The sequence below is a fragment of the Elephas maximus genome, chromosome 16, assembly GCF_024166365.1.
Source record: "Elephas maximus indicus isolate mEleMax1 chromosome 16, mEleMax1 primary haplotype, whole genome shotgun sequence".
Lineage (NCBI taxonomy): Eukaryota > Metazoa > Chordata > Mammalia > Proboscidea > Elephantidae > Elephas > Elephas maximus.
The window spans coordinates 19344718-19372218 of NC_064834.1; the positions used below are offsets into that span (position 1 = coordinate 19344718).

General features: G+C 41.6%; 1 protein-coding gene across 10 annotated transcripts in view; it reads left to right on the plus strand.

Annotated features, from left to right (window-relative positions):
• The window catches only part of LOC126059477 (graves disease carrier protein), a 281521-nt gene that overhangs the window by 164612 nt on the left and 89408 nt on the right, over window positions 1-27501 (plus strand). For 2 of the 10 annotated variants that reach the window (XM_049855155.1, XM_049855154.1), the window contains exons 1-4: window positions 6378-6792; window positions 19089-19181; window positions 25673-25806; window positions 27249-27312. In XM_049855155.1, the coding sequence (XP_049711112.1) occupies window positions 6672-6792; window positions 19089-19181; window positions 25673-25806; window positions 27249-27312 (412 nt within the window). In that variant the 5' untranslated portion in view covers window positions 6378-6671. Of the gene's footprint in view, window positions 1-6369; window positions 6793-18204; window positions 18569-19088; window positions 19182-25672; window positions 25807-27248; window positions 27313-27501 lie in introns of those variants that run through there. The other 8 variants (XM_049855148.1, XM_049855150.1, XM_049855147.1 and 5 more) reach the window with 7 other exon arrangements.

Genomic DNA, 27501 nt, shown 5'->3' on the forward strand with positions numbered 1-27501 from the left:
AGAGTAGTTATCTGCAGAGGATGGCAGGACTTTGCTCCAAAATCTTAAGGGTCTGCTCTATGATCCACCAACTGGGACCTGCCAAATACTCCGAACAGCATCTCTGTGTACCACTGATCCTTCAAGCACCATTGGATCAGCTGGATCATACAGCCCAAGTGGAAGAGCAGCTTGCACAGCAGCCTAAACCTGTTGCAGAGCCTTCTCTTGTTCTGGGCCCCACTCAAAACTAGCAGCTTTTTGAGTCACTTGCTAAATAGGCCAGAGTAGTACACCCAAATGAGCAATGTGTTGCCTCCAAAATCCAGAGAGGTCCACCAGGCATTGTGCCTCCTTTTTAGTTGTGGGAGCAGACAGGTGCAATAACTTATCCTTCACTTTAGATGGAATATCTTGACATGCCCCACACCAATGGAGCCTTAGAAATTTCACTGAGGTGGAAGGTTCCTGAATTTTTGTGGGATTAATTTCCCACCCTCTAGCATGCAAATATTTTACCTATAAGACCAGAGTTATTGACACTTCTTTCTTACTAGGTCCAATCAGCATAATGTCATCAATGTGATGGACCAACATGACATCTTGTAGAAGGGAAAGACGATCAAGGACCCTCTGGACTAAACTGTGATGTAGGGCTGGAGAGTTGCTATAGCCCTTTGGTAGGCAAGTGAAGGTGTATTGCTGGCCTTGCCAGCTGGAGGCAAACCACTTCTGATGGTTCTTCAAAATAGGTGTGGACAATGGAATACTACGCATTGATAAAGAACAGTGATGAATCTGTGAAACATTTCATAACATTCCAGGAGGAACCTGGAAGGCATTATGCTGAGTGAAATTAGTCAGATGCAAAAGGACAAATATTGTATAAGACCACTATTATAAGATCTTGAGAAATAGTTTAAACTGAGAAGAACACATTCTTTTGTGGTTACGAGGGGGGGAGGGAGGGAGGACAGGAGAGGGTTATTACTGATTAGATAGTAGATAAGAACTACTTTAGGTGAAGGGAAGGACAATACTAAATACAGGGAAGGTCAGCACAACTGGACTGGACCAAAAGCAAAGAAGTTTCCTGAATAAACTGAATACTTCGAAGGTCAGTGGAGCAAGGGCAGGGGTTTGGGGACTATGGCTTCAGGGGACATCTAAGTCGATTGGCAAAATAAATTCTATTAAGAAAACATTCTGCATCCCACTTTGAAGTGTGGCATCTGGGGTCTTAAACGCTAAGAAGCAGCCATCTAAGATGCATCAATGATTCTCAACTGACCGGATCAAAGGAGAATGAAGAACACCAAGGTCACAAGGTAATTATGAGCCCAGGAGACAGAAAGGGCTACATGAACTAGAGACTACATCATCCCGAGACCAGAAGAACTAGATGGTGCCCGGCCACAACCAACGACTGCCCTGACAGGGAGCACAACAGAGAACTCCTGAGGGAGCAGGAGAACAGTGGGATGCAGACCCCAGATTCTCATAAAAAGACCAGACTTAATGGTCTGACTAAGACTAGAAGAATCCCAGTGGTCATGGTCCCCAAACCTTCTGTTGGCCCAGGACAGGAACCATTCCTGAAGACAACTCATCAGGCATGGATTGGACTGGACAATGGGTTGGAGAGATATGCTGATGAGGAGTGAGCTACTTGCATTAGGTGGACACGTGAGACTATGTTGGTATCTCCTGTCTGGAGGGGAGATAGGCGGGTAGAGAGGGTTAGAAACTGGCAAAACAGTCATGAAAGGAGAGACTGGAAGGAGGGAGCGGGCTGACTTCTTAGGGGGAGAGTAAGTGGGAGTATGTAGTAAGGTGTATATAAGTTTATATGTGAGAGACTGACTTGATTTGTAAACTTCCACTTAAAGCACAATAAAAATTATAAAAAAAAAAAAGTGCAGAGAAAAAAGCATTAGCCAGATTGATAGCTGCATACCAGGTACCAGGAGATGTATTAATTTGCTCAAGCAATGAAACTACTTCTGGAACAGCAGCTGCAACTGGAGTAACTACCTGGTTAAGTTTTTGATAACCTACTGTCATTCTCCAAGATCCATCTGTTTTTTGCACAGGCCAACTAGGTGAGTTGTATGGGGATATGGTGGGAATCACCACCCCTGCATCCTTCAAGTCCTTGATGGTGGCAGTAATCTCTGCAATTCCTCCAGGGACGCAGTATGTCTTTTGATTTACTATTTTCCTAGGTAGGAGCAATTCTAATGGCTTCCACTTGGCTTTTCCTACCATAATAACCCTTACTCTATTTGTCAGGAATCCAGTATGGGGGTTCTGCCATTGCTGAGTATATCTATTCCAGTTATGCAATTCTGGAACTGGAGAAATCACTACAGGATGGGTTTGGGGACCCACTGGACCTACCGTGAGATGGACATGAACCATGACTCCATTAATAACCAGACCTCCATATGTCCCCACTTTTACTGGTGGGCCACAGTGACATTTTGGGTCTCCCGGAGTTAGAGTTCAGAGCCAGTATCCAGTAATCCCCCAAAATTTTTGATTATTTTCTTTTCCCCAGTGAACAGTCACTCTTGTAAAAGGCAGTAGATCCCTTGGGGAAGGCTGGGAGAAAGATTAGCAGTAAAAATGTTTGGCAGTGTATTGGAGTCCTTCCTCAAAAGGACCTGGCTTCCCCTTCATTCAAGGGATTGAGGGTCTTTAAACTCTCTCAAATCTGAGAATTGATTGAGGGACCGTGACTCTATTCTGGCGACTTGAGTTAGACTGCTGTTCACCTGACCTAGAATTTATCCATTTGTACAGGTCAAGTAAATATTTAGAAGATTTCCTATCTAATTTCACTCCTAGATTAATGCTTTTACTTTGCTGTCAGTTACTGTAACCACGCCTACCTTGTCTTCATCAATTGAGTGCAACCACTTGGCCCCTACTACCACAGGGTCCATTCAGCCCCATTGTAGTCAGGTGCCTTAATTCAGTTAGGGCAGCTCCCACTGTCAAATCTGATTTACATAAAATAGCTATCACAGCAGTTTTCAAGGATGCTGGAGCTCCCTTCACAAATTTGTTCCTCACTGTTGTGGTAAAAGGTATGTCCACGTGTGGGTCTGTGAGTCTAACCTGATAAATGCACTCTAGGATGCCAATTTCCCTCAGCCTTTGTATACTTTCTTCTATAGTATTCCAAGACAGGTCTGGTACTTCAACTTGATTTAGTGTAGGCCATCACTTAATCCATGCTTCAACCACCCAACCAAATAAACTATTAGATCCTTTCCTAACTTCTCTAGCTGAAACACTGAATGAAAAGTCTGTGCTTAGTGGAATCATGTCAATAAACTCAGGCTGATCCATCTTTACGTTCCTTGCACCATTATCCCACACTCTTAATAGCTATTCCCACACATATTCCCCAAGTTTCTGTTTGTACATATTAGAAAATTCAAGCAGTTCTTTTGGAGTATAGCATATACCTCCTCCTTGGTCACACTTTGACCTTCACCTTCTGGGACTCATTGAGACTTAAGTCTAGTTATAGGTCTAGAAGCCAGAATCTGTAGGGCGGAATTGTTCTGAGAACATCCAGCCTTGTCTTTTAAAGCATCTGACTCAGGCAATGCCCCAGGAAATGACTCAGGAAAGGACTCTTAGAGGCAGCTGGGCTAGGGCTAATCTCATTAGATGGGAGTGGAGGGGCAGGGTGGTGTAGCAGACAAACATGGAGTAATCTCTTTAGATAGAAGTGGCTCTTCTGGCAGGAGTAATTCAAGGGAATTTTGGGGCTCAGTGTCTCCAGCTTCATGATTATCTGCCCATATGTCCCCACCCCAAGATTCAGCATCCCTTTTCTTCCCAGTCAATGCCCTTGCTTTAACTTCAGACACCTCTTGAGGCTGGCAATTGAGCTGGCGTTGTATTTCAGTCATTCTTACAATAAGGCTCTGGGTTTGGTTTTAGGCAATTTCAGTTCTGTGTAATAAGGCTTTCTTTCAAAGGAAAAGTGTAAGCCTTAAGGTCATTTATGCGGCACTTGAGCTTTGACTCTGAAGCCTTGAGCGCATCTCTTTCTTTCACCAGTCTAGCGAAAGTAGGACCAACCAACCAGTTTCCTTATACTTCTCATTCTGGAAAACTGTAGAAAGATATCACACATGTGTTTACCCGGAGCCTCGCCTTTTACCAACACCTGATCTACTGGTGGTGATATTTTGTGTAATTGTATTGCCACCTCACGCCATGGATTAGCAGTGCCCTCTTTACTACTAGGAGCAGAGTCATTGACATCTTTAAGACTAATCAAATTGAAGAACCAATTTAGGAAACTCATCGTTATAATTTTGTTTCTCTAGAACCACTCTCAGTACCAAATGTCTTAGGCTGGGTTCTCTAGAGAAGCAAAACCAGTAAAGCATATAAACATACATACGGAGAGATTTATATCAAGGAAAGGGCTCAAGCAATTGTAGAGGCTGGAATGTCCCGAGTCCGTGGATTAGGATAGAGGCTTCTCCCTAACTGGCTTCCTTACTGTCAGGTTCTATTAGTGTCTGCCTTCCCAATCATCCTATTCATCTCTCCCAGATTAATTTTCTAAATCATAGCTGTCACTGGCTTATTATCCACCGAATTAAGCCTAAATCTTTAGCCCAAGATTAAAACTGTTTCTGATAGAACCTTGACCTACTTCTCTAACCTTATTGGTCAGTGGTCTGTCGTACAAGTGTTAGGGAGTGTGGTGAAATGAGTTCCCTTATCAGCCTTTTGCCTTGGTGCTTTGGGAAAAAAACTGGAGAAATTTCTCTCCTAATCCCTGAGGAGTTACCTTTGTCCCAGTTTCTACACCAGAGGGTTTGTTATTTTTGTCAGTTTGATTGACATTTCCTGGGTAAGCTGTAAACAACTTGGTTGTAATACTCTTTGTCTGGCCCTGGGCCACTATGAGTTGAAATTAACTTGATGGCAAGAGGAGGGGGGGAGGTTTGGACTGCAGTCTGCTCTATGATTGGTATGAAACTTGCAGGGATTGGTTGATAAACTTCACACGAGGGGAGATATAGCCTAGCTGCACCTACTATACAAATAAAATATCTGTGGCCTACTGAGAGGGGTTGGTCAGTTTGTGGCCTTGGTGGGAGGCCCCTGCCTTGAAATTCACAAGGAATTTGTGTATATTTACAGCCAACCCCACAGCAAGGGGATTTCTACTCTTAGGGACCCTATAGCACAGCGTAGAACTGCCCCATAAAGTTTCCAGGGAGCAGCTGGTGGATCCGAACCGCTGATCTTTTGGATAGTAGCTGTAGCTCGCCATAGCTGTTGACCACTGCACCACCAGGGCTCCAGTAAAGTGAAAGTGTAAAAAGTTAGCACTAGAGAACTGAGACAATTTTGCTTTTTATAGAATATGAAAATATAGACCTATTTGTCTTTCATTGTTACATAAAAGAACCTTACGGACCTTTTGATTCTTCAGATTAGACATGTAAAATATAAATAATAGTATTATTAAATGGGTGTGTGTTTTCTGGTACCACATTTTGAAAATATGGAGAAAAAGAAATTTGAAATCTGGACTCATCACTATAGACTAAACGTGACTAGAAACTCCTTGCAAAGACAGATGCATAAAAAGAGAAGGTAGTGACCACTGTCAGTAAGAGGGAAGGTTAGAGGAAGCATTGAGGGAAATTATAATAGATAATTTCCAAAAGAGAAAATAACAACTTCAGGGCATTTTTGGTCACGAAGAAAAGGAATGAGTTTTGCACAGGTTAAAAGGGGTGAGAGGCTCACAGTAACAGTGCCTCTAAAGGGTAGTAGAGAAAATAGTCTTGGAATACTACGGGGCCAGGGAAAAGAAACTGGGGTTTTCCTAAGAATTTAGGGCAGAGACTTGGGGTTGTTGGAGAGTATATATAGCTCAGTGGATTTTGAGAGCTAAGAGGAAGGCACAAACATAACCAGAAGGGCTTGACAGGCAGACATATTTATATAATTTGCAGGTTTCCAAAGAAAGGAGAACTTCGGGATTTAGCAATATTTCTTGGCAGAGGCAGTGGGGGTGGGGTGGGAAATTAGTGGGGAGGGCAGAAACTGAGGTTCAGTGGGGTCTGAGATGGCAGAGCTATTTGATGGAAGAGTTGAGCAAATTCAGAGATATCTGCAGAGCGAGAAGACATAGGTTGGTCTGGAAAGGGTGCATCTCAGGGAGGTCAGAAGACAGCAGGATGTGCGGTGGTCACAGGTTATTGGAAGGAGAGCTCTCCGAGGTGGGGAGTTTTGGAATGACTCACTTGCTACCCACGTTTCCTTTCTTCGTCTGAACGCAGGGGGCCTAAAAAGGGGAGCGAGGAATCGCTTGGGGTGAGGCGGAGTGGGGGAGATAACGGGCCCGGGCGACTCCTCTCTCGGCACCCAGATGCCGGCCCCGGCCCCGCCCCTGTCACAACGCGGGGACCTTACCCCGGCCCCGCCCCGGGCCGGCCCCTGGGCTCCCCAACCTAGGGCCTGTCTGGGGCTCAGATCCAGGCCCCGCCCCGGGGTACGCCATCATTCCGCGACTCGCCGCCCCGTGTTGTCCAGCACCGCCGGCGCGGCGGTCGGTACCCTGTCACCGACAGCTGTAAACATGGCCCGGGCCAGTCGTGTGTAACTTGGCAGCCGAAGCTTCCGACTCGGCCCTGGTGCTGATGGCGGCGGCGGCGGCCCTGGCAGCGGTCGATCCCCCTTCGGCGATGTCGCAGGCGGCAGGGACTGGAGGGCCGGCAGCCCGCCGAGACTTCTACTGGCTGCGCTCCTTCGTGGCTGGAGGTGGGTGTCCAGCGGTAGGACCTGGGCGCGCGGAGCGGCGGGGACAGGATCGGAGGCAGGTCGGGAGCGAAGGACCGCAGTGTCATTCCTGCACTCTGGCTGCTGCATTGCCCGGTCGATGTTTGTCTTCACCTACAGTAACTCCTTTCTGATATCTGGAGAGGAAGGGCCTTGGGTCCTCAGGGAGCGGTAGGGGGTGTGGGGTAGTGGTGAAGGGGCTGTACCAGGAACTCATTCTCCAGGGTTAGATAACGGGGCTAAAGGATTCCTTACAAAACCCCTAGGGATTCACATGCTGGGCTCCTCGTTCTTTACAAAGACTCTGGGTGACTGAGTGTAGAAGTGGATTTTGGTGTTTGCTTAAAGGAAAACCGACATTGGAGGTCAGCTTTTTAAAGATGACTGGGGAATTGTGCAAAACTGTCTACAACTAAACCTGGTTCCAGTGATTCCAGTACACTGTGCCACTAGTTGGCAAGTAGCTGGTGCCAGGAAGCTCATCATGTCTCTAGAGAACTTATGTTCTCTGTCTTCCCATAAACTGGCGTTTCAGTCTCCACCCTTCCTTAACTGTGTGTCTGGGCTGTCATCACCTAGTAATTTGTTAAGGCTGGGAATTAAAAAAATTCCAAGTTATGAAGACTTGTAGAAAGATAATATTTGAAGGCTGCAGCAGTATTAAGAATTCAGTTATTTGTTCTGCTTGATAAAAAGGACATTCATATGAGGAATATTTGAGCATGTGTCTGCTTGGTATACATCAGGGAATAGAACAAATATCCCTGGCCTCCTGGAGTCCACATTGGTTGGAGAGTTGTGGGGAGAAAGACAATCAGCAAAATGAAAAAGTAAACTATACAGTATGTTAGAAGGTGATAAGTTGCAGTGGAAAAATAAAAAAGATTAGAAGGGCAACAAAGTGGAGCAGCAGAGTGGGTGTAATATTAAATAGGGCGACCTCAGTAATCATTGAGAAGGTGAGAATTGAGCAAAGAATTGAGGAGGTGAGGGAGTTAGCAAGCTGATGTCGGAGGAAGAGCATTTCAGGTAGAGGGAAATACAAGAGCAAAGGCTTCCAAGCAGGAGAAGGCCTGGTCAGTTCAAAGACCTGTGCAGCTGGGGCCAAGTGGTGGGATGGGGGAAGGAAGTTAGAGAGGTAAAGGGGAAAGAAAATGAAGGTCCCCGGGAGCCATTGTAAATATTCTCACTTTTACTTGGAGTGAAATGGGGAGCCATTACAGGTTTTGAGCAGAGAAGTGACACCATATGACCTACTTCAAAAGGAGCACTTTGACTGCTCTGTTAAGAATGACTGCAGGGATGCAAATATGGAAGCAAGGAGTCCAGTTCGGAGGTTATTGTAGTAATTCAGGTGATAGGTGATGGCGGCTTAGATCAGGGTAGTAGCAGTGGAGGTGGTGAGAAGTTGTGAGACTCTATAGATAGAACAGACAGGATTTTCCATGGAGTGAGGAAGGAAAGTCAAGCCTGACTCATTTTGGCCTGAACAATGATAAGCGTGAAGCTGTCATTGACTGAAATGGAGATGGCTATAAATGGAGCCCTGGTGGCACAGTAGTCAAGAGCTCTGCTACTAAGCAAAAGGTTGGCAGTTTGAATCCACCAGGCCCTCCTTGGAAACACTACGTGGGCAGTTCTTCTCTGTCCTGTAGGGTCTCTGTGGGTCGGAATCAACTCGATGTCATTGGATTTGTTTATTTTTTTTAACGATTGGAGCAGATTTTGTGGTGGTTGTATGGGGTGGGGAAACCCTGGTGGTGTAGTAGTTAAGTGCTACGGCTGCTAACCAAAGGGTCAGCAGTTCGAATCTGCCAGGCACTCCTTGGAAACTCTATGGGGCAGTTCTGCTGTGTCCTATAGGGTCATCATGAGTCGGAATCGACAGCACTGGGTTTGGTTTTTTTTTTGGTAGGGGGTGGACGTCAGGAGTTGCTTTAGACATGTTTACATTCGTGGTGTCTATTAGACATTGAAGTGTAGGCGATGATAGCAACTACTAGTCTCATACGTTGCTGGTGATAGTGTCATTTGGCACAACCACTTTGGGAAACACTTGCATGCCATCTGATGCAGCAGTTCCACTATTAGGAAGGTAGCAGTATATATATTTTTGTTCACATCTGCAGTATTCATAATAGCTCCAAATCTGAAGCAACCTAAATGTCTGTCAGCAGTAAAATATGTATCTAAAATATGATATAATCATACAGTGAACTACTGGTGGCGTAGTGGTTTAGAGCTTGGCTGCTAACCAAATGGTCGAGAGTTAAAATCCACCAGCCATTCCTTGGAAACCCTATGGGGTTGCTGTGAGTTGGAGCCAACTCAATGTCACTTAACAACAACAACATGCAACAGCGTGGATGAGTCTCACAAACATAATGTTGGACAGAGGAAGCCTGACACATACACAAAATGCATACTGTGTGATTTCATTTGTATAAAGTTCACCAACCGCCAGCCTTTAGGTTAGCAGCCAAGCACTTATCCACTGTGCCACCGGAGCTCCTTCGCAAACAGCCAAAATAAAATCTGTGTTGTGAAAAGTCAGAAGAGTGGTCGTTTATCTTTGAAGATGAGGGCCAAAAACATAGTAATTTTGTGAGTATAGGAGAGGAACTTCTGGGGTCCTGGTGATATTCCATTTCTTGTTCTGGGTGGTCCTTATATGGGTGTGTTCACTTTACAGTAATTAACTGGTATGCTTATGATTTGTGCACTTTTCACTGTATGTCTTACACTTTAATACACAAAACCTATTAAAAGGAGGAAAGGAATTGGAGACAGCAAGTACAGGAAACAAAGGAATCATGATTAACCTGCATACTTCTTTAGGAGATTGTTTCGTTTTTTGGTCATATTTATTGAGGCTTAACTTATATCCAGCAAAATCCACACTTTTAGGTGTACAGTGTGATAAGTTTTGACAAACACATTCTGTAACAATCACCACAGTCAGGATATAGCATAGTACCATCACCCCAAAATATTTCCACATACCTTTGTAGTCAGTCATTCTCAGCCCATGGCAACCACTGATCTGTTTTCTGTCTCTGTAATTTTGCTTTTTCCAGAATGTTATATAACTTGAGTCATACAGTATTTAACCTTTGGAGTCTGACTTCCTTCACTTCGTGTGATGGTTAAGGTTGTGTGTTACCTTGGCTGGGTCATGATTCTCAGTGGCTTGGCAGTTATGATGTAGTTTGGCAGCTATGTCATGATGTAATGACTTCCATAAGGAGATCTGATATAATGTAATCACATCCACGATGAAATCTGTTATGCATACCCACTCAGTTGAAGGGGAGTTTCCTTGGGGGTGTGGCTGCATCCACTATAGGTGGGCTTTCTGGCAAAACTCGCCGGCTTTTGGTTGCTATGGATCCTGCAGCTGGCTCCTGTTCATCTGACCTCTGGTTCTTGGAACTTGAGCTAGCAGCTTACCTGCCAATCTTGGGATTTGTCAGCCTCCACAGCCTGTGAGCTAGAGTCCTGGTGTCTGACCTGCTGATCTTGGGTTCACCAGCCCCTGTAGCTACGTGAGTCAGGAGAAGCCTCTAGCCTGAACCACTGACTTGGGACTTTCCAGCCTCTTCATCCACTTGAGCCATTTCCTTGGTATAAATCTCTCTCTATGTATATTTATATGCTTCACTGTTTTTGCTTCTCTAGAGAACCCAGCCTGAGACATTTAGTCTTGGGAGTTGTTCTAGAGAAAGAAAATTGTAAGGATGAGCTTTCTAAACTCATTCACAAGTCTGGTTAGTCTTGAAGATGCTGATCCCTCTGCTTCAGGTAGTCAAGAGGGCACTGCTAATCCATGGCTCGAGGTGGCAATAGAAATATGCAAAATATCACCACCAGTAGATAAAGTTTTGGTAAGAGGCAAGGCTCTGGGTGATCACATGTTTCATGCCTTCCCACAGTGTTGTCCTAATGAGAAGTATAAGAAACTTGGTTGGTTGGTCCAGCTTTCGCTAGACAAAGTGGTGAAAGAAGAGATGAGCTTAGGGCTTCAGAGTTGCAGCTCAAGTGCCACATAAACAACTCCAAATTTTCCACTCGTGCCTTGAAAGAAAGCCTTATTTTTTGTAGTAATAGAGCTGATATTGTGAAAAACCAAATGCAGTGTCTTATCTAACAGTGGCTGAATTACAACACCAATTGAATTCCCAACCTCGAATGGTGTCTGAAGTTAGAGGGCATTGATTGGGAAGAAATAGTATCTTGTGAATTGGAATGGGGATATATGGGCAGATAATTAGGAAGCTGGGGACCCTGAGCCCCTAAATTCCATTGAATCACTTCTTCCAACAGAATCAGTCCTCTCACCCCCACCTGAAGAGATTACTTTGTTTGCTAAGCCATCCTCCCCAGTGAAACTGTTAGCCCCTTAGTCCCCATCTGATGAGATTAACCCAGCTGTGTCTAAAGAGCCCTTGTGTGAGTCATCCCCTGCAGAGGCAGCTGAGTCACTACATTGCCTGAAGCAGATGCCTTACAAGACATTGCTGAATGTTCTCAGAACACATTCTCACCACCTATTTTTGCCTCTAGACCTATAGCTACACTTAAGTTCCTGCGAGCCCAAAAAGGTAAAATATAAAGTGTGACAGAGGAGGAGGTATGCTGCACTCCAAAAGAACTGCTTGAGTTTTCTAATATGTACAAATAGAAACCTGGGAAATATGTGTGGGAATGGCTATTAAGAGTGTTGGATAATGGTGCAAGGAACATAAATAAAGTTGGATCAGTCTCAGTTTATTGATATGGGGCCATTAAGCACAGATCCTGCATTCATTGTTTCAGCACAAGGGATTAGGAAAGGATCTAATAGTTTATTTGGTGGGTTTGCTGAAGCATGGATTACGTGGTGGCCCACACTAAATTCAGTTAAAGTGCCAGATCTGCCTTTGTAAACTGTAGAAGAGGGAATCTAAAGGCTTAGGTAAATTGGCATGTTAGGGGGATTTATCAGGTTAGACCTACAGACCCACACATGGAATGCCCAGAGTGCACACTTTTTACCCCAATGATGAGGAACAAACTTGTAAAGGGAGCCCCATCATCCTTGAAGACTGCTGTGATTGTTATTTTATGTAAGTCATATTTGACAGTGGGAACTGGCCTAACTGAATTAAGATGCCTAACTACTATGGGGCTGATTGGACTCTGTAGTGGTAGGAGCCAAGTGGTAGCGCTCAATCAACAGAGGTAAGGTGGGCGTGGTTACTGTAATGGACAGCAGAGTCAAAGCAGTAATTAGAATAGTCTGACTCATATGGACTTAGGGCATTGGCTACTTAGCCATGATGTCCCTAGGAGTGAAATAGATTGGAAATATACTAAATATTTACTTAATCTGTACAAGCAGAATAATTCTAGGTCAAGTAAACAGCAGTCTAATTTGAATGGCCAGAACAAAGAGTCACGGCTCCTCAATCAAATCTCAGAATTGAGCCAGTTTATAGACCCACAGCCCCTTGAATGAAGGGGAGGCCAGCTTGCCTTGAGGAACAACCCCATTACACAGCCAAAATTTATACCGTTAATCTTTGTTGCAGCCTTCCCCAAAGAGATCTATGGCCTTTTATGAGAGTGACTGTTTACTGGGGAAAAGGAAATAATTAGACTTTTCAGGGATTACTGAATATGGGCTCTGAACTGACACTAATTCCAAGAGACCCAAAATGTCCCTGTGGCTGACCAGACAGAGTGGGGGCCTATGGAGATCAGGCTATTAATGGAGTCTTAGCTCCGGGTCAGCTCACAGTGGGTCTGCTAGGTCCCCAAACTCATCCTGTAGTGATTTCCTCAGTTCCAGAATGCATAATTGGACTAGACATGCTCAGCAACTGGCAGAACCCCCACATTGGATTCCTGACAAATAGAGTAAGGGCTATTATGGTAGGAAAGCCAAGTGGAAGCCATTAGAACTTCCCCTACCTAGGAAAATAGTAAGCCCAAAGCAATACCACATTCCTGGAGGGATTGCAGAGATTACTGCCACCATCAAGGACTTGAAGGTTGCAGAGGTGGTGATTCCCACCACATCCTAATTCAGCTTGTCTATTTGGCCTGTGTAAAAAACAGATGGATCCTGGAGAATGACAGCGGATTATTGAACAGTTAACCGGTGATGACTCCAGTTGAGGCTGCTGTTCCAGATGTGGTTCCATTGCTTGAGCAATTTAATACATCTCCTGGTACCTGGTATGCAGCTCTTGATCTGGCTAATGCCTTTTTCTCCATATGTGTTTCAAAGAACCACCAGAAGCATTTTGCCTTTAGTAGGCAAGGCCGGCAATACACCTTCACTGACTCCCTCGGGTATATTAACTCTCCAACCCTATGTTGTAATTTAGTCTACAGGGACCATAATCACCTTTCCCTTCCACAGGATGGCACACTGGTCTGTTACATTGATGATATTATGCTGATTTGACCTACTAAGGAAGAAATGACTCTGCACTTATTGGTGAAACATTAGTGTTCTAGAGGGTGGGAAATTAATCCAACAAAAATTCAGGTGCCTTCCACCTCAGTGAAATTTTTAGGGGTCTAGGGGTGTGGGGCATGTTGAGATATTCCTTCTAAAATAAAGGATAATTTATTGCATCTGGTCCTTCCCATAGCCCAAAAGGAGGCATAATGCCTGGTGGGGGGTTTTGGAGTTTGGCGGCAACATATTCCTCATTTGGGTGTGCTTCTACAGCCTGTTTTTCAGGTGTCTTGAAAAGCTGCTAGTTTTGAGTGGGGCCCAGCTCAAGAGAAGGCTCTGCAACAGATTTAGGCTGCCATATAAACTGCTCTACAACTTGGGTCATATGATCTGTCTGACCCAGTGGTGCTTGAAGTGTCATTGGCAGATAAAATCACTGTTTAGAGTCTTTGTCGGACTCTAAACCATTAGGATTTTGGTGCCAAGCACTGCATTCTCTGCAGATAACTACTCTTCTTTTGAGAAACAGGTTTTGGCTTGTCACTTGTTCTTAGTAGAGACTGGACGTTTAACCATGGGCCATCAAGTCACCATGCTGTCTGAGCTGTCCCTCATGAACTGGGCGTTGTCTGACCCACAGAGTCATAGAGTTGGACATGCGCAGCAGCACTCCATCATTAAATAGAATTGGTATATACACAACTGGGCCTGAGCAGGACCTGAAGGCACAAGTAAGTTGCATGAGGAAGTGACTCAAGTGCCCATGGTCTCCACTCCTGTCACGTTATTTGCCCTCTCCCAGTCTGCACCTATATCCTCATGGGGTGTTCCTTATGATTAGTTGACTGAGTAACAGAAAACCTGCGCCAGGTTTACAGATGGTTCTCCTTGATATGCCGGCAGCACTCAAGAGTGGGACAGTGGCAGGCCTTTTTCTCAGACCTCCATGAAGGGCAGTGGTGAAGGGAAATTGTCCCTATGGACAGAACTTTGAGCAGTGCAGCTGGTTGTTCACTTTGCTTGGAAGGAGAAATGGCCAGGTATGCAACTGTATACTGATTAATGGGCTGTAGCCAATTGTTTGGCTGGGTGGTCGGGGACTTGGAATGAACATGATTGGAAAATCTGTGACAAGGAGGTATGGGGAAGAGGTATGTGGATAGACCTCTTGGAGTGGGCCAAAGAAGTGAAGACATTTGCATCTCACATGAATGCTCACCAAAGGGTAACCTTGGTAGAGGAGGATTTTCAACAATCAAGTGGGTAGAATGGTGCATTCTGTGGAAATAAGTCACCCTCTTTCCCCAGCTACTTCCATCATTGTTCAATAGGCTCCTGAACAAAGCGTCCATGGTGGCAGGGGTGGAGCTTATGCATGGGCTCAGCAATATGAACGCTAAGGCCGACTTTGCTACAGCCCCCACTGAGTGCCCAATCCGTCAGCAGCAGAGACCAACACTGCGTCCCTGATATGGCATCATTCTTTAAGGTGATCATCCAGCAACCTTGTGGCAGGTTGATTACATTGGACTGCTTCCATCATGGAAAGGGCAGAGTTTTATTCTTACTGGAATAGACACCCTGGATACAAATTTGCCTTCCTTGCCAAAACTCCTGCCAAGTCTCATATCACAGTGTTACAGAGTGTTTTATTCACTGTTGTGGTACTCAGCACAGCATTGCCTCGGATCAAGGCACTCACTTCACAGAAAATGAAGTGTGGCACTGAGCCCATGCTCATGGAATTCACTGATCTTGCCATGCTCCCCATCATCCTGAAGCAGCTGGTTTGATAGAATGATGGGATGGCCTTCTAAAGATACAATTATGTCACCAGTTAGGCGGCAATACCTTGCAGTGTTGGCCAGTATTCTCCAGGAGGCTGTACATGCTCTGAACCAGCTCCAACATATGGTGCAGTTTCTCCCATAGCCAGGATTCATGGGTCCAGGAATTAAGGGGTGGAAATGGGAGTGGTACAACTCACTATTACCCATAGTGACCAACTCACAAAATTTTTGCTTCCGGTCGCAGTGACCTTATGCTGTGTAGGTCTAGAGGTCTTAGTTCCAAAGAATGCTCCCACCTGGAGACACATTGCTGATTCCATTGAACAGGAGGCTAAGAATGCCAACTGGCTACCTTGGGCTCCTTGTATCTCTGGATCAACAGGCAAAAAGGGAGTTACCATACTGGCTGGTGTGATTAATCCTGATTACCGAGAGGAAATCGGATTGACATTACATAATGGAGGTAAAAAAGAGTATATCTGGAATGCAAGAGATCCCTTAGGGCATCTCTTAGTACTACCATGCCCTGTGATTAAAGTCAATGATAAACTGTAACAGCCCAATTCTGACATGACTACTAATGGCCCAGACCCTTCAGGCAAAGAACCGTGATCAGCTGAGGTGCTTGCTGAGGGTAAAGGGAATGTGGAATGGGTGGCGGAAGAAGGTAGCTCTAAATACCAGCTGTGGTCACGTGACCAGTTGCAGAAATGAGGTCTATAATTGTTATATTTTTTCCTTGTATGTGTGCATCAAATATTTTTGTTTTCTTCACTTATAAAATGTAAGTCGTAAACAGGGCTAATTGTATGCATGTTAGTTGTATCATGTTAAGCTCAAATATGACTTTATAATTGTCTTTATTTAAAGATGTGTATGCGTGCCAAGTTGACATGGGGTGGACTGTGATGGTTAAGGTTTTATGTCAACTTGGCGGGGTCATGATTCTCAGTGGTTTGACAGTTATGCTGTTGTTTGGCAGCAATGTAATGATGTAGTGACCTCCATAATGAGATCTGATATAATGTAATCACAACCACGATGGGAGTGTTATGCGCAGCCGATCAGTTGAAGGGGAGTTTTTTTAGGAGTGTAGCCTACATCCGATGTAGATGGACTTTTTGGCAAAGCTTGCTGGCTTTTACTCACTCTGGATCCTACTGTTGGCTCCTGTTCATCTGACCTATCATTCTTGGGACTTGAGGTAGCAGCTTACCCGCCAGTCTTGGGATTCATCAGCCTCCACAGCCAGTGAGCCAGAGGCCTTCTGCCTGACCTACTGATATTGGGCTTGCCAGCCTCTGTAGCTACAAGAGTCAGGAGAAGCCTTCAGCCTGACCCACGGACTTGGGACTTTCCAGCCTGTACATTCATTGTCATAGATTGAATTACGTTCCCCCAAAAAGGTGTGTATCAATTTGGCTGGGCCATGATTTCCAGTATTGTGTGACTGTCCTCCATTTTGTGACTGTAATTTTATGTCAAAGAGGACTAGGCTGGGATTGCAACACCCCTACTATGACGTAACATAAAGCAAGTTTCCCTGGGGTGTGGCCTGCATTGCCTTTTATCTTACAAGAGATAAAAGGAAAGAGAAGCAAGCAGAAAGTTGGGAGCCTCATACCACCAAGAAAGCAGTACCCGGAGCAGAGCAAGTCATTTGGACCTGAGGTTCCTGCACTGAGATGGTCCCAGGCCAAGGGAAGACTGATGCATCACAAGGACCTTCCTTCAGAGCTGACAGAGAGAGAAAGCCTTCCCCTGGAGTTGGTGCCCTGAGACTTCTAGCCTCCTGGACTGTGAGAGAATAAATTTCTCTTTGTTAAAGCCATCTACGTGTGGTTTTTCTGTTATAGCAGCACTAGATGACTAAGACAACCATGTAAGCCATTTCCTTGATATAAATCTCTATGTATTTACATGCTTAACTGGTTTTGCTTCTCTAGAGAATCCAGCCTAAGACACTTAGCAAAATTCATTTAAGATTCACCAATGTTGCATGTGTCAGTAGCCTGTTCATTATTATTGCTGAGTAGTATTCTATTTTATGGATATACCAGTTTCACCTATTGAAAATTTGGTTTGTTTCCAATTTTTGGCTGTTTGAATAATGCGGTTGTGAAAAGTTGTATACAGGTCTTTATGTGGGTATATTTTTAATTTATCTTGGGTGAATATCTAGGATTGAGATTGTTGAATATTAGGTACTGTATGTTTACCTTTATAAGAAACTGCCAAAATGTTTTCAAAGGGTCTGTTCCACTTTTGCCTCCCTACTACCTTGTTAGCACTTGACTTTGTCAGAGTGTGTGTGTTTTCCATTCTAGTACGTATTTAATGGTATCTCATTGTGCTTTTAATTTGCATTTCCCTGAGGACTAAGGATGCTGAGCATCTTTTCTTGTGTTTGTTGGTCATCTATATCTCTTTGGTGAAGCATTGGTTTAAAATTTTGAGGATTCGCGTAACTTTGCAGATCGTGTAGGAGTTCCAGGTATAAGTATTTTGAAGAAATACTCTTGGCCAAGTTACTTATCCTCTCTGTGACTCAGTTTCTGCATCCTTAAAATGGTGTATTGAGAGTATTTACCTCAGAGGGTTGCCGTGACTATTAAATGAGATAATATCTGTAAAAGCCTTGGCACAGGGCCTACAGTTAAATCTCTTAGCCTAGTACCTGGTACAAAGTGAACACTCAGTAGTCCAGACCAATTCTGACTCATGGCTAACTCGTGTGTCAACAGTAGAACTGTGTTCCTTGTTGGTAACTATCATGGTTGATTTACTACGGCCTTGGGTAAATCTCTCTTAACTTCATTGCTCAATCTCAAAAGGAAGATAAAAGCTGCTTGATCTAACCCAATGGACTGTTGTGTTGATTAACTGAGCTATAATATAGTGTGATAAGCAAGTTAAAATACTATTAAAAGAAATTACTTACTGACTGAATTCTAAATAATTTCATTATATGGTTAATTCAATTCATGATTGAGCAGATTATAATACAACATAAAATAATTCTAAAACCAAATATATGCAAATATAAATTATTTTTAGTTTATCCTCAATTTTGAATAGTCTTGACTGTTATTAATATTAGTAAACATAAGAGTAGCTTGATATGGACACTTATATGTGGATGTAATATATGAGTGTAAATATACATTTTATGTTTGTATATCTCACAATATGGATTTTTAAATCAGATATGTGCTGAAATATAAAGTAAATGTATATGGAGTTTGAGTGATTTTGTCTTACATTTTTTTAATAGTTTGTAAAAATAAGACTGAGCATTCAGCAAACATTTTTTAAATGCTTACTATGTGCCTGGCCCTGTAGGGTCTCTGAGGATGCAGCAGTGAAGGAAACCCACAAAGTCCCATTCCTTTTGTACTTTCTGGAATAATGTTGAGTAGTGAAGAGGTCAACGTAATCATAAAAAGACACCTGAAGACTTTCTTATCCACCTTTTTATAATAGTAACAACTCATTTCATCAAGTGGTTACTACATGGAAGGTATTGTACAGAAGCCTATGTATTGTATCCTTAGAAGTATGCCAGAGCTAGTGGGCTGGCCTGGCTTATGACTTACCCTAAAGCTTATGTCTACACGTGTGCATGCTAGGGACTGAATATAATTTGTTGAATGTGTAAATGAATGACTGAATGTTGATTAAAAGTTAGTCGTTTCAATGAAAAACTCATCCAGAAGGAAAGGAAGCTGTTTCAAAGAGAACCTCACAGTGGGTAAATACCTTCAGTTGTCTCTATGGCCACAATTTTGCAATATTCTCAGTGTTGATCAGATATTAAGGGGCTGGTTTACAGTCTTTAAACTTATTTTTTAGTCTGGCTTGCTGAATTATAAAATTACAGAGAATGGGAACTACTCATCTGCATATTCCTGGTACCGGGCAGTTCTACCCATGGAGACCAAATGAGAGATCAGGGGGTTTGCTGGTGAACAAATAATGATTTCCATCTAAAATAAATAGTATGCAATTTCTTCCTGACCTTTAAATTTTTTTTTTTTTAGGTATTGCTGGATGCTGTGCCAAAACAACAGTTGCTCCTTTGGATCGAGTAAAGGTTTTATTACAAGCTCATAATCACCATTATAAACATTTAGGTGAGTTGATGGATACTGAAGATAAAAATGAATGAAAACATTACCTATCTGCTGGCTTGGCTTCCAGTTGTAGATTACAGTGGAAAGAGGACACTAAAGGAAAGTTCAAGTTTGGGGGTACATTTTGTAAGGGATATATGTCTCATCCATTTTAATCTTTTTATTTGAAATAGTGGTTGTATTTACTATCATTTCAGTGTCCTGATAGTTTCCAAACTAAAATCTTGGACTCCCTGAAGTAAGTGTTATTTATTGGGGTCAGCTAGTCATATCCTTCACAGACACTCATAACAGCTTGTCTTAGTCATCCAGTGGTGCTGTAACAGAAATACCACAAGTGGATGGCTTTAACAAAGGGAAGTTTATTCTCTCATAGTCCAATAGGCTACGAGTCCAAATTCAGGGCCCTGGCTCCAGGGGAAGCCTCTGTCTCTCTGTTGGCTCTGGAGGAAGGTCCTTGTCATCAGTCTTCCGTTGGTCTGGGAGCATCTTAGCACAGGAACTTCAGGTCCAAAGGGCTTGCTCTGCTCCCGGCACTGGTTTCTTGATGGTATGAGGTTCCCATGTCTCTCTGCTCACTTCTCTCTTTTATATCTGAAAACAGATTGGTTTAGGACACTGACTAATCTTATAGACCTTATCAGTATAACTGCTGCTAATCCCTCGTATTACATCATAGTGATAGGATTTATAACACATAGGGCAATCACATCAGATGATAAAATGGTAGAGAATCATACAATCATACAAGGGAATCATGACCTAGCCAAGTTGACAGGTATTTTGGGGGGACACAATTCAATCCATGACACAGCTCATCCTGATTAGTAATGAAAATAAAGTTTGATAAATATAAAATTGAAGTAATCATTACTGTAAACAGTTTAAGCCTTCCAGAAATCTTAGTGCAAGCAGAATCTAATGACAGTTAGTATGTATGAATAAACTGCATTATTAAAAAAAAAAAAAAAATGAAGTCCTTGGTTGTTTCTTGCAAGTGCAAAAACTAGCCATTTACATTGACATGAACTCATTAGTATGTCATTGGTGGAACTAAGAACTTTTTACAGCCTTTTTTGGAGTGTAGTTTGGTAATATCAAAAGCCTTGAAAAGGAGCACACTCTTCAACTTTGCAATTCCGGTTTAGGAAGTTATCCTAAGGATGTAATCAGAGCTGTGCTCAAAAATGTATATATAAGGATCAAAGCATTATTTATATTAGTAAAGATAAGTAAACGAATAGCCAAAATGTTCAAGAATAGGAAGTTGGCTAAGTAAGTTTTACTTTACCCATATGATAGACTGTTTTGCAGTTGTAAAAAATCTTATTGTAAAAGAATATTAATTGACGGGAGATAATATTTATAATGCATTAGTTACCTAAAGACTACTACAAAGTAGTGTAAGCATGCTGTATTTTATATAAACGAACATGCGCTTAGACAAAAGTCTGGAAGAATAACCATTGACATTAAATGGTTCATTCTGAGTAGTGGGAATAGAGTAATTTTTTTTTCCCCTCCAAGCTCATTTGTAATGCACATTGGACATATATTACTCTTGCAATGAAATGGAAAAAGGATTTAAAGAAAAAAAAATTAATATGAACTGAGACCAAGAAAGCAGTTAAGCCAGGGGTAACTGACTCGTACCACTCCATTGCTTTATAGGTTCATGCTTCCGTAGGTAGGATGATGTGTGCTGTGCATGGTCTATGCAGCATCATTATATAAACCAAAAAAACCCAAATCCATTGCTGTCAAGTTGATTTCGACACATAGCGACGCTGGAGGACAGAGTACAACTGTTCCATAGGATTTCCAAGGAGCTGCTGGTGGACTCGAACAGCCAATCTTTTGGTTAGCAGCCAAGCACTTAACCACTAAGTCTATACAGTGGCAGACTTACTGATTAAGAATAAGAATCACTTCTTTTTCCATTTTTTTTTTTTATTAACTTTTATTAAGCTTCAAGTGAACGTTTACAAATCCAATCAGTCTGTCACATATAAGTTTACATACATCTCACTCCCTACTCCCACTTGCTCTCCCCCTCTTGAGTCAGCCCTTTCAGTCTCTCCTTTCGTGACAGTTTTGCCGGCTTCCCTCTCCCTCTATCCTCCCATCCCCCCTCCAGTCAAGAGTTGCCAACACAATCTCAAGTGTCCACCTGATATAATTAGCTCACTCTTCATCAGCATCTCTCTCCCCCCCGCTGACCAGTCCCTTTCATGTCTGATGAGTTGTCTTCGGGGATGGTTCCTGTCCTGTGCCAACAGAAGGTCTGGGGAGCATGGCCGCCGGGATTCCTCTAGTCTCAGTCAGACCATTAAGTTTGGTCTTTTTATGAGAATTTGGGGTCTGTATCCCACTGATCTCCTGCTCCCTCAGGGGTCCTCTGCTGTGCTCCCTGTCAGGGCAGTCATCGATTGCGGCCGGGCACCAACTAGTTCTTCTGGTCTCAGGATGATGTAGGTCTCTGGTTCATGTGGCCCTTTCTGTCTCTTGGGCTCTTAGTTGTCGTGTGGCCTTGGTATTCTTCATTTTCCTTTGATCCAGGTGGGTTGAGACCAATTGATGCATCTTAGATGGCTGCTTGTTAGCATTTAAGACCCCAGACACCACATTTCAAAGTGGGATGCAGAATGATTTCGTAATAGAATTATTTTGCCAATTGACTTAGAAGTCCCCGCAAACCATGTTCCCCAGACCCCCGCCCTTGCTCCGCTGTCCAGTTTGGTTTTTAAATGATTTTTTTCTCAAAAAACTGGATGAATATTTTTAAGATAACGATAATTTGTAATTATATAGAACTTAAGAATCAATCCGTGTAAATTTAGACCATATGTTAATTTGGTCATATCCTTGTCACTGTTTTTTATACTAAGTAGGCCTGTACTTTTGAGTCAGAATTGGCTCCACGGCAATGAGTTTTTCTTTTTTTCCTTATGCCTGTACTCAAAATTGAAAAAAAGTTACTGTCTCTGTGTCCAGCAATAAATTCTGTATCTTCACATAGTGTAAAAACCGAAGAAAAGCAAACCCGGTGCTGTCGAGTCGATTCCGACTCCCAGCAACCCTATAGGACAGAGTAGAACTGCCCCATAGAGTTTCCAGGGAACGCCTGGCATATTCGAACTGCCAGCCCTTTGGTTAGCAGCTGTAGCAGTTAACCACCATGCCACCAGGGTTTCCCTCACATAGTGTACACAGGTATAAAAAGAATCGGACCTTTGAGCTTATTGAGTGCTTATTTAAAAAAAAAAAAAACGAAAAGGAAGGTAATGATTTTCTTAAGTTAAATCTCGAAAGGAGACGGATTATATTACTCAGTATCTTAGAGGGTTTCATGGTGACTGAACCTGTGAGTGTCCGATCAGGGTGTTTTTTCCTTGAACATCCTCGCTGTACTGATGTACGTTGTCTTGTTCCCTGGTTTGTAATCACTTATTACATATTCACGTTAGATTTCACGCTCTCCGAGACTGCATGCCACGGGTCAAAGTGGACCCGCACAAGGCATGCAAAATTTAGAACAGAATTCCTGGAGTGTGACAACGGAGCTAGTCGTGTAGCATACCCATAGTTCATGTGTCTTTAAAATATGCAGGCCAAAAAAAGTACTAGTGGCTTTTTCCTTTATTTTAAAAGCATTTTTGGATGTTGTCTTCCAGACATCTTGCCCCATTTACATGCATAGTTCTTTAAAAATTTGGCTTTTTTAACATGATTTTTCACAATTAAATAAAAAGTGATGAAGCTATGCTTTTGAATAACACTTCTGCTTTAAATTCTTAAAAAAAAAAGTGTGACATTATTTCTATGGCATTTTTATTTTGAACTGAAATTATTGCGACCAAATGAAACGGAAGAGGTATAATTTAAATTTCTCCCTCCCCCAATTTACAATGTTAGTATAAGGAACTTTTTTCCTGTAATGTTTTGAAAACCTTTGACCTCTAATATAGCCTTTTATAGCCAAATGTGATATAAAAATGGTAGACAAATCATAATAGGATTAAAAAAATTCTTTACTTTTTGTTTTGTTGCCTGTACATTTATTTATATATTCATTTATTTTTAGAATTTGTAATATTTTCACAAGTTTCCTAATTCAAAAAGCATAAAAGCAAAACATCTTTCTCCCTCCCATTTCCTCCTTGAAATCAAGCATTTTTATAAGTTTCTTCCATTTCCTTTCAAATTTGATCTATACATACCAAATATATACTTCTACTTTACCAAACGTTAGTTCCTTCCCACTCTAGCTTGATAAAGTAAGTAAAGATTCTGAGAGGATTTAAATAATACACAAGCTTGGTATAACAGGTACGCAGGGAACTCTGCACCTTAGGGAGAATACACATTCTCTTCAAATATGCTTGTAACATTTACAAAAATTGGCTCAGTGTTACGCTTTCACAGGGAAATCTCAGTTCATTTCCTAAAGTAAAAATAGTACAGATGATCGGTTGAAGAAGAAAAGCAATTTAATTATCTCAGTGAATATTTAGCAACCATTTGAAAACATTTAACATCCATTCTTTGTCTAGCCACTTGTTTGACTTTCTATTATTTTGTTTTAGGTGAGATTTTGTAAAAAAAAAACATGGCTGGATATGAGTGTTTAACAGAATTTGAGAATTTTGGGCTTTTAATAGAGGAATTGAAGCCATTCTTTTTTTTTGCTCATCGATTTATTCACTTAGCTTATTTTATGTTTTCTGTTTATTGTACTTTCTTGTATCTTTTCCTCCACAGCACCTCCTCCTTGTTTCCTAGATATCCGTTTTTGAAAGTACTATATCTGTTTCAATTTTCTGATGGTTCTTGTAAGGCATTGGCAGTTCAGTGGTAGAATTCTGACCTCAGTGTGGGAGATTTGGGTTCGTTTCCTCCTAGTACACCTCGAGTACAGCGACCACCCATCACCATTGGAAGCTTGCATGTTACTATGATGCTGAACAGGTTTTATTGGAGCCTCTCGACTAAGATGGACTGGGAAGTAAGGCCTAGTCCTGGTGATCTACTTCCAAAAATCAGCCACTGAAAACCCTGTGGATCAGAATGCCTGATCCACAACCAGTTATGGGGCTAGCACATGGCGCAGGACCAGGCAGCATTTTGTCCTATTGTGCATGGGATCTTCCTGAGTTAGGGGCCTACTTGATGGGCAGCTAACAGCAATGATTTCTCAAAATAAATAAATAAAAATAAGTTATATATTACAATCAAGAGGTTTTAAAGAATAATACAATAAACATATGCAGACCCACTACAGAGCTTCAGAAGTAAGCATTATTTATACAGCTAAAACCTCTGAACTTTTCCAGTATTGATGCTTTCCTGTCTGTAGTAGATAAACATTTGCCTAGGTGTGATTACCCTTAAATTGTTACAAACGCATTTCAGTAAAATTAAACAGGGTGTAAACTTTGCCCCCTCCTCCAGCAAGAGGAAAGCTTTAACATAAGTCTTTTTAATAGGCTGTTTGGCCTTTTAGATATCCGCTTATCAAAAAATGTTTTTAGGACGCGTCTTTTATTTGATGCAAGTACCTACAATTCAGATTACTGACAAGGGTACAAAAGATTACTTTCATCCTGAAATTTGAAATGAAGCTAGTGATTTATATTTTTATCAAATTTTTGCTTGAAAAATTTGGTTGGGAACCTGAATTTAAATCCTTAAATTATGGAAGTAGGGAAGTGTTTATGAGAAGTCTGTATACTGCTAATGGCACTAATGATTGATGCTAGCAGAGTAATAAACCTATCAATGTACATGGATCAGAACACAGGCCCTGTTCTATCAGTGTTTGCAGTTAGTGAAAATTTACTCCAATATTTCAATCGTTTTTATAGGTAGTCTCTTAATTTTTTTTTTTTTTTTGCATTTTTCTTCTATAAACAAATAATACACATGTGTCTGAGTCCATTTGGGAAACTTTCCTTCATCCTTCCTGGTAGGGTTGATCATTTTCAGTGCTGTACCTGGACCTCGAACGCATTTCTGTTGTTACACATATATTATGTGAGAATTTGTCTTAATTCTGTTTTCTATCTCCCTCTCTGTGCTGGAAGCTCGCTGAGGACACGTAATGGGTCATTTACCAATGATTCCCTAGCACTCTGTAGCGTACATGCTTAATAAATACTTGTTAAGTTGGCATAGTTTTATATAATTTACTGTAGCTATTTTTTTTATAAGTATAATTTTCTATAATTTGTGGCTGCTCTTGCTTTAGATTTTGTTTTATATTTTTACAGGAGGTATATGTATTTATGCAGTTTGGATATATGGCATATGTTTACTAGGTTTAACTGTGATACAGAAATTACTATTCATGTAATTCCTCAAGCAAGGTGACATCATGAATGACAGATGATATAAAGAATGGTAATCTTTATCCGTGATTGTTATGAAAATGTGAATTTAGATGGTTTTCTGGTTAATAGTATTTTGCTTCTAAAAATCTTTTTTAAAAATAGGAGTGTTTTCTACCTTACGTGCTGTTCCCCAAAAGGAAGGATACCTCGGTTTGTATAAAGGAAATGGTGCAATGATGATTCGAATCTTTCCCTATGGCGCAATCCAGTTTATGGCGTTTGAGCAGTATAAAAAGGTACTTGAACTTTTGTCTTGTTTTTCTCATGTACTTGAATATCATGCTTATCTGACGAGGCGTTTACTTTTGCTTTTAATTACTTTGGATTAATGGATAAAGTGTGATACCTTTTTGAAGGATTAAGACTTGTGGTAGTTTAAAGTTTTAAAAATAATTTTGTTTTGGAGTTATTTCCAGAACTGTTCATCACTTGTGTTAGTCATAAGTTAGAATTAGTTGCAAAATTCTCTAAGTTCATACTTAGGAAAGAAAAGGCAAAATATCCTTCAAATAGATTATATATTACTAGTTTTTTTTTTCTTTTTTTGCAATGTTTCAGGAGAAATTTATTATTTTTTATAAAAATATCCCAGTAGTTAGTTATAACAACAAACATTTTCTGTAAGCCCAGCTTACATGCATCAGTATATACCTACAAGGCTAAAAAAAAAAAAAAAACTCTATGCTAATTTACTTTTTGAACCTTTTAGTGAGCTCCGGTCAGAGCATCGTTATTACCCGATTACAATGATGCTTCCAATCACGTGGTTCCATCTGCACGTGCTACGAGCTGTTGTTTTTGTTGCTGCCAGTGTTTTTATAGTCACTGATATCATCAGATTTTCAGGTGTTTTAGCTACAATATTGCGGTAATTAGGACGGGGCGGGGGGAGGGCGCACCTTGAGTTACCATGCTGGGTATTACTAGCTTTTTAATGTGCTTTTTGTTCATCAGTTGTAGGAAAGGATCACTGTGGCTTTCGAGTTGCATATTAAATAAAATACTTAAGCCATATTGTGAAAGTCTGTTTTGAAGTGATTCTGTAAGTTAACAGCTTTTCCCATCTTACTCTTTGATTGAGGATGGTGCAGGACCAGGCAGTGTTTTGTTTTGTTGTGCATAGCTTGCTGTGAGTCAGAACTGACTCGATGGCACCTAACAACAACTCTTTAAGTTTCCCCTTTCTGGTTGAGTGAAAGTTTATCCTCTCAAACGTTGTCTTAACGCAGAAAGAGGTTAAGTATGTTTTTCAAAGGGTATCTTAGAATGAAATGTAAGCCGAAGAGATGGGAACAAAATTCTAAGCTCATCAGTCAGAATTGGTACTCAATATATCAAGACTTAATTGTCTAGTCTAGTGTTCTACTATGACTGTCCCCATTCATACTTTAAGGGTTTGTAGTTCTCAGTAGACACTATAGTATATTTGTCAATTCTGAGGTAGGCTGACTTTTGTAAAAATGCAAAAAGAGTAGAGGCTACAGAGGAAATACCTGATGACCTTCTGATGTTATGTAACACTGCCAGCTTTATATAATTGTATTCATTTCATTCACCTTTATTACTAATTTTCTTATTATACTTGTGCAACTCTTTTGAAATTAGACTTCATTATCAAGCAGCGAAATGTGTGGCATTTAAAAAATATCTCCTCGAAGTCATTGTTTTTGGTTTCTAGTTAATTACTACAAAGCTGGGAGTTTCGGGTCATGTACACAGATTAATGGCTGGATCCATGGCAGGTAAGAGGAGTGGGTATCTTATTTCTGATGAAGTCATTTTCTTTAAAATGTTGAGTTTAGATAATATGTGTGACATTGGCTAGGTAGTACACATTTATTATCTTTCTACATTTAGTTATAGAAATCCGTTTAACTCTTAATCTGAGTTCTCTAGAGAAGTAAAACCAATGAAACGTATATATAAATATA